General features: G+C 52.3%; 1 protein-coding gene across 1 annotated transcript in view; it reads left to right on the top strand.

Annotated features, from left to right (window-relative positions):
* The window catches only part of LOC149345529 (beta-hexosaminidase subunit alpha-like), a 161,726-nt gene extending 145,208 nt beyond the window's left edge, over window positions 1-16,518 (top strand). The window contains exons 11-12 of the mRNA XM_089586106.1: window positions 11,804-11,908; window positions 16,231-16,518. Of these exons, the coding sequence (XP_089442232.1) occupies window positions 11,804-11,908; window positions 16,231-16,294 (169 nt within the window). The 3' untranslated portion in view covers window positions 16,295-16,518. The remainder of the gene's footprint in view (window positions 1-11,803; window positions 11,909-16,230) is intronic.

Genomic DNA, 16,518 nt, shown 5'->3' with positions numbered 1-16,518 from the left:
TTCCATAAAATTTCATTTCCACAGGCCGCAAGAGTTCTGAAATTTTACCACGCCGTGTCGGTCAATGCATTCTTCGACTTCTCTGCACACCAAATTCTGCGGGAGCGAGTAGTACAAGTCTTTCACATCTATCGATAAGCCACTCGCGTTGGGCTGACAGGCACCCTGAAGAAAGTCGTCCACGCTTTGAGGCTTGCGTATCAGGAACGGGTCGTCCACCGTGAGTTCGGTGAGGGCCCGTTGTAAAAAACCGCCCACAATACTCTGCCAGGTTCTTTTTTCCGACACAATGGCTCTGAAAGGACACTCTTCTTTGTGAGTTTTGGCTGTGAAGAAGACTGTCAGACTTGTCTCTTCGCACTTGCTTATGGCAGATGCCATTTTCGTCAGGCCCATATTCTCGCACATCGTCATCACTTTTTTCTTCAATCTCGCCGGTTTCACACCTACCAGCTCCTTGAAGTCGTCTGACACTGCCTTGTCCGCTTTATCGTTGTACACATGAGGTGAGGCTAGGACAAATCCTCCTTCCTTGTCCGACTGCAGTAGCCGCAGGTCAGCTTCACGCAGGGTCGTCACCGTTGACCTCAGAAGGTCAAGGCCCGCTTGAGGCTGTCTTCTGGGAAGGCACTCCACTGCGCTGTCAATGCACCTGTCTCTACCGCCATTCTTTGCCTTGGATGCCACGCTCCTCACAAGTCCCAAGAGCTCGGTCCTGTTAGGACGTGGGGGAACGCAAAACTTGGGTCCCATGTTCAACAACCTCGTCGTCGTGTCGGGTGCTGACGCATCGCCTAACGAGAGGTATTTAACCGGTGAACGTGCAATAAAACTTGGTTGTTAGTCAGCTTCGTGTCCCTCTCTCTGCTTCGTCCCCGTTTGCGCTGTTTTTTAGCCTCGGATCATGCACCAACCAGCCCAAATTCCCACCCTTTTCAAGCAATGAATCGGCTTTATCACAAGTGTGTTAAGAGTGAACAGGCATCAAGTTAAGCAATTTCCTTGCGTGATAAGGTCAGGGAAGGAATGCTGATATATTTTTCAGCTTTCTTTATAATGCAATAAGCCTCTATAATTTGTCTGTCAAGCCTCTTTTTTCCTTTACCGCACGTGCGAGTGGCATTGAACTGCGGCTCATTTGCTTTATATTTTTTACATGACTTGCAGTGTTCTGTTAGGTGCCCATCCGTTGCTACAGCTTGCACAGCACGACGGTGTTCCCTCAACCTATGGTTCAGGCACCTGCCTGTCTGGCCAATGTACGACTACTTGCACGAGAGTGGAATCTCGTAGACCACCCCTTTGACGCGCTGTGAAACGGGTGGCATGCTTCGTTGTGCACCCAGGATAGTCATTCACCTCGTTGACAGCTCGACACATTTGTGAGAGCTTATTGGGCGCTGAAAACACTACGGATACCCCGCACTTCTCGGCCACTTTTTTAAGCCGGTGCGACACATTGTGTATGTAGGGGATCACCGCCGGACGCCTAGTCTGGGGAGCCTTTTCTTTTCGCTTCCCATAGTTTAGCTCCTTCACTAGGCTTTCCACCACAGAAGCGATGATTTCTTGTGGGAAACCAGCCCTTTTCAGGCGCTGTGACTGCATCTGCACACTGGCCGAGACTTTATGCTGGCACAATTTGTTGAGGGCCTCACGTATGCAATTTAGGGCAATCCCCCTCTTTACTACCTTTGAGTGGGACGAATCATATTTCAAATTGCCTTTTTTGGTACGCGGCTTATACACCCAGCAGGCTTTATTCTTATCTATACTCAAACAAACGTCAAGGTACTGCCAAGGAAATTGTAAGGTAAGCAATTTCCGTCAAAGAAATTGCCTTCCTTGATGCCTGTTCACGCTTAACACAATTGTGATAAAGCCGATTCATTGCTTGGTTTGTAATTTGTTTCCGCCCTCTATGTTTCTGTATATGGGTTTTTCCCGAGTAAAGAACTAGTTGATGTCAAGCGTTTGTCCTGTGTGCTTCTTCGTGTCCCTGTCTTTCTATTCCACTTTGCTAAGTTCAACATGTATTATCAACTCGCCCAACTTCCTGCATTGCTTGAAGCCGGAAAGGGCCGAGGAGGTCCATCCCTATTTGCTGAAAGGGCTTAGTTGTAGGCGATGTGGGGTTCAGGAGTCCGGGTGGTCTAATCGGAGGCGTTTTGCGTCGCTGACACTAACGGCATGTTTTCACGTAATAGGAAACGTGGGTGCTGCAGAGCAGAGGCCGAATGGCATCACCTTGAACTCGAAGAATCCGTCTGGTGTGATGAACGCAGTCTTCTCGCGATCTCTTTCGTCGACTTCAATTTGCCAGTAGCCGCTGTTCAGGTCCATCGATGAGAAGTACTTAGCGTTGCACAGCCGGTCCAATGCATCGTCGATGCGGGGGACGGGGTAGACATCTTTCTTCGTAATGCTGTTCAGGCGGCGGTAATCGACGCAGAAGCGAAGGCTGCCGTCTTTCTTTTTCACTCGGACGACTGATGCTGCCCAGGGGCTCCTCGATGGCTGGATGACGTCGTCACGAAGCATTTCCTCAACTTGCTAGCGGATAGCCTGGCTCTCTAACGGTGATACGCGGTAGGGGCTCTGTCGAAGTGGTCGGGCGTGTTCGTCTGTGACAATGCGGTGCTTGGCAAGCCTCGTTCGTCGCACATTCGATGCTGATGAGAAGCAATCGCTGTACTTTTGAAGAAGACTGCGTATTTGGTGTTGTCTGCTCTGTGGTAATGCTGGGTTGATATCAAACGTTGTTTGATGGCCTTGGTCAGATTGTTCTACAGGTTGGTCGGGTAGGGCAAATATGTTTCTGATGTCTGCCACCTCGTCGAGGAAAGCGATCGTAGTACCTTTGTTTAGATGCCGGTATTCTTCGGTGAAGTTCGTTAGCAACACCTGGGCTTAGCCATTTCGGATTTGGGCGACTCCCCTTGCGACGCCCAGTCCTCGATCCAGGAGTAGCTGGGTGTTCCCCTCGATGACGCCTTCGGCAGTTTCGATGTCTCCTGTACCTATGCAGGCGAGGACATTCGATCGGGGCAGCACGCTCAATGCTTCATCGAGGACGTTTAAGGCAACGTGATGAGTTGCGCTCGTCGCAGAAGGTATGGCTTTGTCCGTGGAAAACTTGACTGACTTAGATCGAAGGTCTATGAACGCCTGATGTTCATTCAGGAAGTCCATTCCCAAAATCACATCTCGCGAGCATTGCTGTAAGACCAGGAAGGTTGCAGCATAGGTTCGCCCATTTACAGTAACTCTCGCGGTGTAGTGTCCTGACGGCGTAATCAGGTTACCACCTACGATGCGGATCAGCGGGCCGTCCCAAGTTGTTGTTACTTTCCGGAGTTGGACAGCGAGTGGCCCACTCATGACGGAGTAGTCAGCTCCGGTGTCCACCAAGGCAATAACCGCGTGACCGTCGATCATAACTTCAAGGTCACTTGTTCGCGTTTTCATATTGCACGTTGTCTTCACACATCACATCACTTTATTACCTTAAAGACCCCCAGTTAGGGGGTATTACATAAGGGGTGGGTACAGTAAGAATCAAACTTTATGTACAAAGATGTTATTCTTTAAATATGGCAGTTATACAATTCAAAAATGAGGATGGACAGGTGTTTGCAGCGACGTTGTGTGGAAGGCCGTTCCAGTCTTTGTCTTGGCTTGGGGCTCTATAGGCGGCGTGGTGTTCGGCGTCACACCTAAGGCCTGTTGAACCTCGTTCCAGAAGACGTTACTGAGCGATGTAAGCTGCGGCTGCGTTCCCGTTGGCAGCAATCGACGGAGCTCTTCTCGCACAACTTGCCGTATAACCTCACGCAGGTTATTCGGGTCGAGCCCACTGGTCTTCAACGTCAGGCTGCTGCTTCTTATACCCGCTGGTGGAAGCCTATGATGCGACGTAACTGATGCCGGCGCAGGCGTAGTACCCACGATGAGTAGCTGGAAGATGTTGTCTACGGGGCAGTGACTGTCTCGTGCAGATACGTCGATGACCAGGCGCTGCATGGCAATTCCATCTTCTGCGCAAGTGTGCGGCGCTTGCATTTGCAGCAAGAGAGCTAGAACCTGCACGACAAAGCAGAATGGGTTGACCATTGTGTCCGATGTGCTGCTGCCGAGCCCACTCGGTTCAGTAAAGATGCGACTATTTTGTAGTCTGCGTTTAAGAGGCTTATGGGCCGCCATGCTTGCGGGTCGGAGGGGTCACCGCCCGCTTTCGGAATGAGCATGATGCGACATTCGCGGAAAGAGTTCTGACGTATTACATCCGCGAGGAAGCCGTTGACCATCTTTAGCAGAGCTCCTTGGATCTGGTAAAAAAACGTTGTATAAAAACTTGTTGGAATGCCGTCTGGACCGGGGGCAGAGGCTGCATTCATACTCTCCAGGATGGCGTGCAGCTCTTGGCTTGTGGCTGGTGCGCAAAGGTTTTCATGCAGCTCTTCAGCTACTCGTGTCGGCCCTTTCGGGCCGACAACCGACTCGATGCCGTCGACGATGTCGGCAGCCGTCGCGTCGGAAGTAACTGCAAACTGGAAACAGTGCGCCTTTGGGGGCGGCGCACGGAACACCGGAGGGGCAGCAGATCCCGGGCTCCCATGACGTCACGGGCGGCCGACTGGGCTGCTGCTGGCACGAAGGTCCTGAAGATTGCCCGAGCACCGGCAAAGGCACGGCGCCTGGGCTGGGAGGGTGGTTGCGGAACCTTCGGGTCGCAGTGGATCCGGGACCCGCCTGCACTTGTCGTAGCTTCTCAGCAAGCCAGAGCCGAAAAAAAACTTCGCTGGTTCTGGACGAGCTCGGGCGTAGAAAGAGAAGTTTATTTTCAACTAATGTCAACAAAAATGCAAAGCAAAACTGCTGAACTCAATGCTCTGATCAGTCAAGCACATGCGCAGAGACGCAGCACTGAGCACGTCAGTAAGGAAGTAAGAAAGCCGACACTCGACCGCCGCGCAGGACGATAAAGTATGTCGACCATTTGCTCAAGAACTCAGCCTCACTCATTGTCAGTGCGTCCACGCATGCTTGCTCAAAGAGGCGCGTGCGGAGGCGCTGTAACATTGGAAACATTGCTCTTTGCGGACGCCCATTTAAGGAAGCCGCTCCACGCTGCCGCCACAAAACGAACATGCCGACACACAAGAGCATATTTGTAAACAGTTCGCGTGAACTAGAGCGCGCTTCGAGGCGGGTTATGAACATTCGTGACACTAGTACCCAAAAGGTGCGCGCCACTACACAGTCGAACATTGCGTGCCGCAATGTTTCAAGGAGACCGCACTGCGGGCATCGGGCGGAGGGCGCCACGCCCCACGCCACAAGGCGGTCTCTTGTGGGCAGGACCCGCCAGCCTCGCAGCCAGCCGAAGTCCCTGACATCTGCAGGAAGCGCAGCTGAGGTCAGTTGGCGCCAGCGTGCCCGTCTCGTTTTCTGGAGTTGTTCGCGGGTCAGCGCAGCGACCGTTAGTGCTTCACACATCCTGGAGGGCGGGGTTTCATCAACATCCAGATAGGGCACGCTGGCAGACAACGACGCCAGTGTGCGACGCACGTTAACGAAAAATGCCGGCGGCTGCTCGGCTGTAGGGCCAACCACGTGTTGCGTAAAAAACACGTTACGCGCTGTACCCAGAAAGTATGTGAGGAGTGTTCTCCCGGGATAGTCTGGGTTGCGTACAAGATCTCGTACTCCTCGCAAGGCGAGCACATTGCACATGGTGCGGATACAAGGTATACCAAACCCACCCATGTACGATGGAAGGCGCATGAACATTCGTGACACAAGTTCGGTTTTGCCCGCCCAAAAGAAAGAGCCACAGGCCGAGGTTAGCCTGCGAGCAAACGTGCGCGGTGGGTTTGCGACGCGGGCGACAAAAAAACATGCGGCTAGGATTGTGGACTTAACTAAATAGCAGCGCTGTGCCATTGAAAGGCGGAAAGTTGACGCCACCGAGAGGCGTTTCTCAGCGTTCGTGCGGAGGTTAGTCCAGGTTTCGCGGGCTACTTCTCCGCTGGCGAGGAATACTACTCCCAGGACTTTCACTCCCTGCACCCACTCCACCTCGCCCGCAAGGGTCGGTGTGAAGGTGCCAAACTTTAGTGCCTTGCTTTTTCTCCTGTTCAATAGGGCCCCTGATATCTCGCTGTACTCGAGAAACAGCCGCGAAAAAGCGGCGTAGCTATCCTCGTCCTTGAGGAAAAGCGACACGTCGTCGGCGTAGGCCGAAACTTTGATTTGGCCCTCGCCAGGCAGACGGAAGAAGCGTATGGATGGACTGTCGTTAATGCGCCGGATGAGTGGATCCAGGCATAACACGAAGAATGTTGGGTAGAGAGGGCATCCTTGCCTTATGCCCCGGGTGACTGAGAAGGGAGCGCTCTGGTGGCCGTTTACGGAGAGATGAGCGTTCAGGTCTGCGTAAAGTAGGTGCAGCCTGCTGACAATTTGCGGCGGGAATCCGAAGGCTTCGAGGACTCCGAACAAATACGAGTGTTCCACCCGATCGAATGCTTTCGCCTGATCGAGCGAAACAAAACACCCGGTGAAGCCCGTCCTGCTGGCAAATGTGAACAGGTCTCTGATGAGTGCCAATGCAGAAAACACAGAGCGGTCAGGCACGCTGCTGGTTTGAGCCCGGTGGATTAGGTGAGGCAGGATCGTCCGCATTCTTCTGTTTAGTAAAGATGCGACTAGTTTGTAGTCTGTGTTTAAGAGGCTTATGGGCCGCCATGCTTGCGGGTCGGAGGGGTCACCGCCCGCTTTCGGAATGAGTATGATGCGACATTCGCGGAAAGAGTTCGGACGTAACCGATCCGTGAGAAAGCCGTTGACCATATTCAGCAGTGCTCCTTGGATCTGGTAAAAAAACGTTGAATAAAAACTTGTTGGAATGCCGTCTGGACCGGGGGCAGAGGCTGCATTCATACTCTGCAGGATGGCGTGCAGCTCTTGGCTTGTGGCTGGTGCGCAAAGGTTTTCATGCAGCTCTTCAACTACTCGTGGCAAGTTTCCAAAAAAGCTTTGTAGAAGCCCGTCATAACCATCTTGAAGATTTAGCCAACTGTCCGTAGAGAACAGGTTCGAGAAGTGACTTGCAAAGATCGTGCAGATATCGGACGCGGTTTTGCTTTGGGTGCCGTATGGGAGTGTCACGAAAGGCACAGTAGCGGGAGCGAATTCCTCTGCCGTGCCTGCGCGTACGTGTCGTAGCACAGCCGGGTCTGATATAGGCCGCCCGAGCTGGTGTGCGCGACTAGCTGCCCGTGATGACTGGCAGAGCAACACGTGGTAACGTGCTTTGAGTAGGCTCAGGTAATCGCTCATGGCAAAGGTTAAGGGTGCTCCCCTTTGCACTATACGGATGCACTTGAGGGTGTCATTCAGTGCATGAGTTACCCGGCGTCTGCGGTCTTGACCGGCTGCCACCAGAGTTGCCTGCCAACGAGCCTTGAGTGTGTCCCATGAATCAGTCGCAACGAAGCTCTTGCACGATGCGGCCAACGCCGTACGCAGCGACGCCACGCTTTCCGGGTCCGCCAGTAGGCTCGTGTCCGTGCGCCACGTAACAGTACGTGGGGTGTCCTCACCAAAGTCGAGACTGACTGACAAGGGGTGGTGATCGGAAATCACCGGCGTGCCTGCAGGGAACGCGAGAACTTCGCAGCTAACGACAAAAGAAGCGAGCTCTGGTGGAAAATAGAATTTGTCTTCCGACTCGCTGACTGTGCTCTCTCCCACGTCGCTCCAAAGGCATCCCCGTGAAGCTGCACCCACGCGTCAGACAAGCGGAACTGAGTCACGAGATCGCGGAGCGCGGGGGCACCGCAATAACGGCGACCGTGACCCTGTCCGCGGACGTCACGGTCGATGTTAAGTACACAATTGAAGTCACCGACGATGAAAGTGGGGTAGGGATCAAGGAGGAATGAGTCGAGGCGCTCAAAAAAATCAGAACTACTAGTCTGCCGTGCTGGCGCACATACAACCACCGCACGTACCCGCCGCTGGTTTAGTGTGAAGTCGACCGCAAGAGTGCGGCCGTCCAGCCCGAAAGTGCAATGAGCACCCGCGCGCAGGAGGGGGTTTACAAAAACGACACCAACACCGCACATATGAAAATCAATCAACGAAAAATAAGCAAAAACAGAAACCGGGTGGTGAAATTCAGCACATCAAGTGAAGTACGGAAGTTGCATTCCTGTAAAAACAGGATGTCGACGCCCCTAGCCCTGGCAAAGTGCATCACCATCTCTGTCTGTCTACGGATTGAAATCCCCGAACATTCAGGGAGAGGAGATGCACAACCGCCATGACTGCCAAGAGCACCGACGGCATAACATACAACCTAAATAGCGCTGCCATGGGCGGCGCTTCACGCGCGCGGCACTTTTTTACTACAACGTTCGTTAACTGTCCCTTCAAATTCCGATGATTGGGGGTGGGCACGTTTGAAGTCTGGTCGGGAAAAGTTCATGTTTTCGGGGTCGTCGGCGCTTGTGGCCTCGCTCACCGGTTGCTGCGTGGTCTTGGCGACGCTCGCAGCTGAAGCCGATGCCGACGCCAGGGTCGCCGATGGGAGGGTGTGGCTGGCTGGTGACCGGAAGCGCGCGTCGTCCGCACCTCCAGGAGTCGTCGGTCCCGACACCTGGCCGCACGTCAAGTCGCCTGTCAGGCGAAGCGGCGTGACTTTGTCCGGTACGTCCACCAGGTCGCCCGACGCCACGCTCGACTCATCGCCGCTGCTGCTCTCGGTGTTGAAGGAAGCTGTGCGGGGTAGCGGCGGCAAGGGTTCCGCGAAAACAGCACCGAACGGCTCCACCTCGTTTGAAGGCGTCCCCTCGAGCTGCTCCTTCACGGGCACCTCCGTCGCGGGGGTGGGCTCGGGTTCCCTCGGGCTGCTGGTCGTAGGGTCCGCGTCGGCAACAGGCGTCCGGAAGGTTGGTGTGCTCCGCGTTTCTGCGACCACGTTGTCCTTGCTCGGTTCCTTTGTCGAGGCGGCGGCCGCCGCATAGGACCGTGGTCGCAGGCAGTCCGCTGTGGCGTGGCTTCCACCGCAGCGCCTGCAAGCCGCTCCGCATCCGGTCGTGTCGTGGCCGAACACCTCGCAGCGAGCGCACCGCGGCGTTCGACACGCCGCGCCGATGTGGCCGTCCTGCCCGCAGCGGGAACACACCTTCCGGACGCCTCGGTAGTCAAACATGACGCGGTGGCCCTGGACGGTCAAGAAGTTCGGCACCGCCTGCTTCATCTCGATCCGGACCACGCGCGTCCCGTTGCCGACGTGACGACGGCCCTTGAGGACGGGATGGGTGATGTCAAGCACCTTGCCGTAGGAGCTCAGTGCCGCTGCCAGCGCCGCGTCTCCCGCGACCAGCGGCACACGAAAAGCCGTCACGTGGACCACGGCAGCACCCACGCAGACTACTGGGACGGAAGTGCCGTTCACGTTGAAGGCGCCTTCCACGAGCATCTTCTCCGCCGCCGCAGCCGACGCCATGGCGACGCAGAACTTCATGCGTCCATGGTGCTGGAGGCTCTCTAGTCCTTTCGGGCCGACAACCAACTCGATGCCGTCGACGATGTCGTCAGCTGTCGCGTCGGAAGTAACTGTGAACGAAAACAATGCGCCTTTGGGGGCGGCGCACGGAACACCGGAGGGGCAGCAGGTCCCGGGCCTCCCATGACGTCACGGGCGGCCGACTGGGCTGCTGCTTGCCCGAACTTCACGCAGTTTGCCCGAGCACCGGCAAAGGCACGGCGCCTGGGCAGGGAGGCTGGTTGCGGTACCTCCGGGTCGCAGTGGATCCGGGGCCCGCCTGCACTTATCGTTGAAACTTCTCAGGAATCCAGCGCCGAAAAAACTTCGCTGGTTCTGGACGAGCTCGGGCATAGAAAGAGAAGTTTATTTTTTCCGAAAGGAACAAAAATACGAAACAAAACAGTTGAACTGAAGTCTGATCTTTCAAGCACATGTGCAGTGACGCAGCACTGAGCACGTCAGTATGGCAGTATGAAAGCCGACACTCGAGCGCCGCGCAGGACGATAAAGTATGTCGATCATTTGCGCAAGAACTCAGCCTCGCTCATTGTCAGTGCGTTCACGCATGCTTGCTCAAAGAGACGCGTGCGGAGGCGCTGCAACATTGGAAACATTGCTCTTTGCGGACGCCCATTTAAGGAAGCTGCTCCACGCTGCCGCCACAACACGAACATGCCGACACACAAGAGCATATTTGTAAACAGTTCGCGTGAACTAGTGCGCGCTTCGAGGCGGGTTAAAAACATCCGTGACACCAGTACCCAAAAGGTGCGCGCCACTACACAGTCGAAAATAGCGTGCCGCAACGTTTCTAAAAGATCGCATTGCGGGCATCGGGCGGAGGGCGCCACGCCCCACGCCGCAAGGCGGTCTCTTGTGGGCAGGACCCGCCAGCCTCGCAGCCAGCCGAAGTCCCTGACATCTGCAGGAAGCGGAGCTGAGGTCAGTTGGCGGCAGCGTGCCCGTCTCGTTTTCTGGAGTTGTTCGCGTGTCAGCTCAGCTACCGTTAGTGCTTCACACATCCTGGAGGGCGGGGTTTCATCAACATCCAGATCGGGCACGCTGGCAGACAACGACGCCAGTGTGCGACGCACGTTAACGAAAAATGCCGGCGGCTGCTCGGCTGTAGGGCCAACCACGTGTTGTGTAAAAAACACGTTACGCGCTGTACCCAGAAAGTATGTGAGGATGGAAAAATGAGGGAAGAACAGGAGAAAGAACCAGGAAAAAACGATCAACACGTACGCTTACAATAGCCGAAGGTTACTATTCTTGAGGTAGGTAAATTCAGTTGCCCCTAACATTACCGAAGGCGAGCTGACGCATTGCTTATGTGGAACAACGTGCATGGAGAAGTTTTCGATAATTTCTCGTTGCCGTCTTTTTCTAGCCCGACCTATTACCTTGGTATTTTTTAGCAATGGTGTGCATTAACAGTGTGCGCAATGAGGTGCCAGATTCCCGGATTTTGCAAGTTGCTCACATGATATTTCGTGTTCTATGAGCCTCTTGTTAAGGCGCCTGCCCATTTGCCCTACGTAGGTTCGTTGGCAGGTGAGCGGAATGGTGTAAAGGACATTTTCGTCACACGTTACGTAGGTGATTTCGTGCTTGATGCTGCATCCAGGTTTCTTTTTGTGGTCTTCATTCTTGTGGACCTTTTTGCACATTCCAATGAGCTTATTGGGAGCAGAAAAAACCACTTGGACTCCGTATTTGTTAGCTGTCCTAATTATTCTGTGGGAGACATTATGAATAAACTGCATCACAACAGGCCGTCCCTCGGTGCTCGTTTTCTTAGTTTTTTGGGACCCAGCAGGTTCTCTTAGTAAACTTTCAGCAATGCCGCAGAGTAATTGTTCCGGATAGCCGCTCTCCTTCAATCTGGAGACATGTTGGTCTACGCTGTGAATTATCGAGTGGATGCAAGATTTTTTTATAGCTAGTTTCAGGCAATACGCTGCTACAGCTCACTTTACTATTCTAGAATGACCGGAGTCAAACCGCAACAGCGGTTTTTCTGCCCTGGGCTTGTAAGCCTAGCAAGTGTGGTTGTCGCGAAAAGATCTGGCTGGAACCTATTGAAAACCACCGCCTGGAGTGACCATCTAGCTCCTTTGTCTTGATCAGCTGCGTTGCTTCTGGGCTCTTCCGTTCACACTTGGCGGTTCACTAACGAGCCCTAGCGGAAAGCGCTGCTGACTCCGTTGGAACGCGAGCGCTGATATCGGACCTTGTCTGCAGGCCTCGAGCGTCGGCGGCCGCCGAACGCCTGTGGAGTCCCTCGACCGTCAACAGCGCGGAGAAGGCGGCGCCCAGGCTGGAGGAACACCGGTGCAGGATGCTCAGGTGCGCGAGATTTGCTGCGGCTTCAGTTCGGCAGCTCAGTTGTGTGCGTGCTAGTAGCAGTGACCTGGAGCGCGTGATGCGCTTGACATGACGGCAAACCGAACAGCACTTGTATGAATCGAGGTTCGTGCAGGGGCCACATACCAACGTCGTCTTTGAAGTGCGTCGTGCCGAATTTAATAGCTGCCCTCACAACACCACTAATATCAATAAAAGTGAGCACGGAGGCCGTTAAGAAATGAACTTGAGCAAGGTGTGTCGCTGGCCGAGTTGGTTGGGGTACATCTTGAGAAAAACAGCGCTTCCAGACAAAGGACCAGAACAAGAAGGACACAAACTGCGCAGTTGTGTGTCCTTCTTGTTCTGGTCCTTTGTCTGCAAGCGCTGTTTTTCTCAAGACGTTAAGAAAAATATTCTACGTGGGCGTACGCAGTGACACCAAGAGAGCTCGGCTACTGTAAATTTAGTTGCGCAGTTAAAGGAGCCGAACAGTTTTACCGGGATACCCAGACGAGCTGACGTAACAGAGACGTAAAGGGGGAAGTATCGGGCGCAAAGAAAATAGAGGCCGCAGTCATAAAGTAATCAAAAGCAGTCCAGCAAGAAAACACGGCAGGTCACAATTAGAAGCCTACAAGCGGTGAAAGGAGTGCCCATATATTGTGCTAGGAAAGCGTTTCTGAGAATGCCACCAAAAGCGCGGAGGAATGAAAACGTGATGTGGAAGGCGGCGTAAAAAGATTAGAAAATTATAGACAGATTAGCTTACTGACCATTGTCTACGAAGTACCGACTGTGGCGTTCTATAGAATAATAACAGTGGCATTATATCCAGGAATTTATTTTAGTACGTTCTCCGGAACAGCCGCCGCGGTGGCTCAGCGGTTATGGTGCTCGGCTGCTGTCCCGAAAGACGCGGGTTCGATCCCGGCCGCGGCGGCTAGAATTTCTTTAGAGGAGAAATTCTAGAGGCCCGTGTTCTGTGCGATGTCAGTGCACGTTAAAGAACCCCAGGTGGTCGAAATTTCCGGAGCCCTCCACTACGGCGTCTCTCATAGCCTTAGTCGCTTTGGGACGTTAAACCCCATAAACCAACCAACCTTCTCCGGAACAATCTATAGACTACCTGTTAATTCTTTGTCAGTGTGTCCGAAAGTGGGTAGAATGTGGCCCTTTTTTGTTCTTGATAGCGAAGTAAAAAGCATTAAGTTTATTATAAACATCAGCAGCTGTCGAGGGGGCTTGTAAACAGGAGAAGGAAAAAATTATAACGGCGATAAAAAAGCATTGACGAAATGCACAGTGACCAAAGCACTCTTCTTGAGTGGAGATGCAAAACGACCAAGAAAAGCATGAAAAAACCTGTACAGTCACTATGCTGTTATTCTCTGCGTAATTGTAGGATACACTCAGATGGTCGGGGGAAACGAATTTGGTCTCAGAGTTAGCGTTAGTGATGACCCTGTACTATGAAGTAACTAAGGGGAAGGACTCAAGTGCGGGTTTCAGGGCAGGGTCAAGCTTAGCGCATCGTTGGGCCGAACACACGAGATTAAAAGAAAACTAAGATTTAGTCAATTTAACAAAACTTCTGTTTGGGCTAGATGGTGCATAGCTTATATTGAAATGAAATTTAAGCGCACACGAAAAACGCACACAAGAGGAGGATACACACAGGACAGGCGCTAACTTCATCTGATTTACTCGCAGGTAAGAGAGCGAAAATATATACATGAAACGAGACATGCGCAATAAAGAAACAGATCGCCATATCACAATGCGTGCTCAAGGTATCTGTATTATACCTGCAAAAGATTAACTGACGTGTCACTCACACAGTCATGCCCCCTCTTCCTGATGTGAAATGCTTCTAATAATTCACTGCCGTCTTATCACCGCTTCTGCCAAGTATCTTTATCTCCTTCAGCCACGGCTCGCACGCTCTGCAGTTCGCACAATGGTCTGCCAAATGTGTCCCCCCCATAAGCTAAAACCCATAAGGCAGATGCACCGTTTAGGTGTATAGTAAGCGAAAACGGTACATGGCAGCACGTCCTCAGTAGGTACCTGTAGAAACACCTAGGCTCTCTACAGGTTCATGACCCCTTCACTGTAAAAAGCTCGCTACAGGTTGTACGGTTTCTCGAGGGTAATTCTTCAGTTGGGTATATGTTCTCGGTAGACGTGGAAGATCTGTTTCATTCTGTGCCCTCGGTGTTGTTAGGAGCGCGATAGAAGAAAGCGGAGAGGTGGATTTCCAGAACTCATATGGTCTTACAGTGGACAATTTTATGCGCGTTCTTGAGTTTTATTTAGGTGTTACTTTTATCTCTTTTGAGAATAAATTTTATCGTCAGAGACAAGGGATCTGCATTGGGTCCTGCGTAGCCCCCGTGCTTTGAAACCTGTTTTTAGCTTTTATTGACCGCGCCCTTGAGCAAAGCTTTAATGGGAAGGGAGTGCTGAAAGTTTTTAGGTACGTAGACGATTTTCTTATTGTTTTGAAACAACTGAACAACATTTCTTACACCGAAGCAGTTGGCAGCATCCTGGAGAGCTTTCAGCAGAACGGGAGGGGATTGAGATTTACGCATGAACTCCCTTTACAAGGTTCGTTGCAGTTTTTAGATGTCAATTTTACTATAGGAGTTGATCATGTATGTTGGGAGTACGCTCCGCGGGCACAGAAAGAGCTTTTACCTTTTGATTCCGCTCACTCGAAAACTGTCAAGAGGTCTATTGCCGGCCTATGCCTGGGGTCTGCTATCTCGAAGTCGTGCCCGCATGCTATGCAGTGTAGCTTTAATAAACAAGTACACCGGCTACTTTCGGCTGGGTTCCCCTGCGCGGTCATTGTTTCTGTGGCCGAGGTCCTACTTCGGAAAACCAAGCAGGTCATGTTCGCCAAAGCGAACGTACTAGAAAGGAACTCGTTTAAACCAGTAGTAGTTCCGTATATTCACAAGGTTGCCCATCATGTGAAGAAAGTGGCAAGCCGATACGGCGTTCCTGTGGTGTTCTCCGCACCGAAGAAACTCGCCCAAATTTCTTCACGCATTTCGTACGCGGAAAAGAAGAGTGGCTGCAGGAAGAAGCACTCAAAGAAGTATGTCGACTGCTGTTCCGGTGTCGTTTACGAGATACCTTTGACCTGTGGTAGGGCTTACATAGGCCAGACTGGGCGGTGTGTCAATGACCGGGCGGGGGAACATTTGCGGGCATTAAGGGGTGGAGGGACACATTTGGCAGACCACTGTGCGAACTGCAGAGCGTGCGAGCCGCGGCTGAAGGAGATAAAGATACTTGGCAGAAGCGGTGATAAGACGGCACGTGAATTATTAGAAGCATTTCACATCAGGAAGAGGGGGCATGACTGTGTGAGTGACACGTCAGTTAATCTTTTGCAGGCAGAATACAGATACCTTGAGCACGCATTGTGATATGACGATCTGTTTCTTTACTGCGCATGTCTCCTTTTATGTATATATTTGCGCTCGCTTACCTGCGAATAAATCAGACGAAGTTAGCGCCTGTCCTGTGTGTATCCTCCTCTTGTGTGCATTTTTCGTGTGCGCTTAAATTTCATTTCAATATAAGCTAAGATTTACCTTTCTTAAAAGTGGACCTCAGTTCACGATAGGTGCTGAAGTGGCTGAACATTTAAGCTGGTACATCGGCCTAGGCCAAGGAATCACCGTAGGTTCGTGCCGTGGGAAAGATGTAATCTGAAAAATCACAATGCTGTAGGTTCCATTTGGTAGGCGTTCTCAGGTTGTGAGCCGAGCAGACAAGAAAATAATGTATAGTAGTTGTATCTTTCCAGTGTTCACCTCTGGGGAAGCTACTTGGCCTAACGAAAAGGCTGAAACCTAAATCGGGCAGCACACATCGATTTGCTTGTGTATTTATTTACTTATTACAAATACCCGCCGCGCCCGCTGGGGATTATCCTAAGGGGGTTACTTGCAAACACAAAGGAAGAGCATGAGCAAAAGCAAAGAATGCGGACAGGCTGGTGTAACGTCAAGAGGAAGACCGCAGTGGTTCACGGAACAAACGGCCACGGGATGGGATGAGCGGACAATCAATGTTTCGCTAGGGTGACAGAGTGCAAGTCGAAAATGTTATTCTGCCCGCCAATTGGGATTTGTGCTTACACTTCAATGCACGTGACTCGATTAGAAAGCCGGGCAACCTAGCCCAACTTGAAAGAGTATCACAAAGAACTAATTTGTGTGCCTTAGGAGAGTGCGTGAACTAGTTTTAGTGGCTTCCTTGAAGGATCTTAATTCAAACTTTGTCTTCCTCTTTTTCACCCTCAGGCGGGGCCTCCCTGTTGAACCTCAAAACGGCCCCGGTTTCTGTGAGTGTGACTACATCATTTAGGAAGCGACTGTTTACGCAGCTGCGAGACCGATGCATGGACCACGCTCACTGCTCGAGGGATGGACGGTGCAAGGCGTTGCTGTGGGCGTCAGGATCAGCCAGGGCGGCCCACAGCAAATGTTAAGTGCGCTAATCGTTGGCCATCTTTTTGGCGTCGGATCTGTTATCAAGCTGTCTGTCTGTTGCCCGTGAAATCGTGCCATTAAATGGTAATATGAATCAGC

The sequence above is a fragment of the Amblyomma mixtum genome, chromosome 4 (assembly GCF_055824585.1).
Source record: "Amblyomma mixtum isolate Tamu chromosome 4, ASM5582458v1, whole genome shotgun sequence".
Taxonomy (NCBI): domain Eukaryota; kingdom Metazoa; phylum Arthropoda; class Arachnida; order Ixodida; family Ixodidae; genus Amblyomma; species Amblyomma mixtum.
This window is presented reverse-complemented; position numbering and strand designations above follow the sequence as displayed.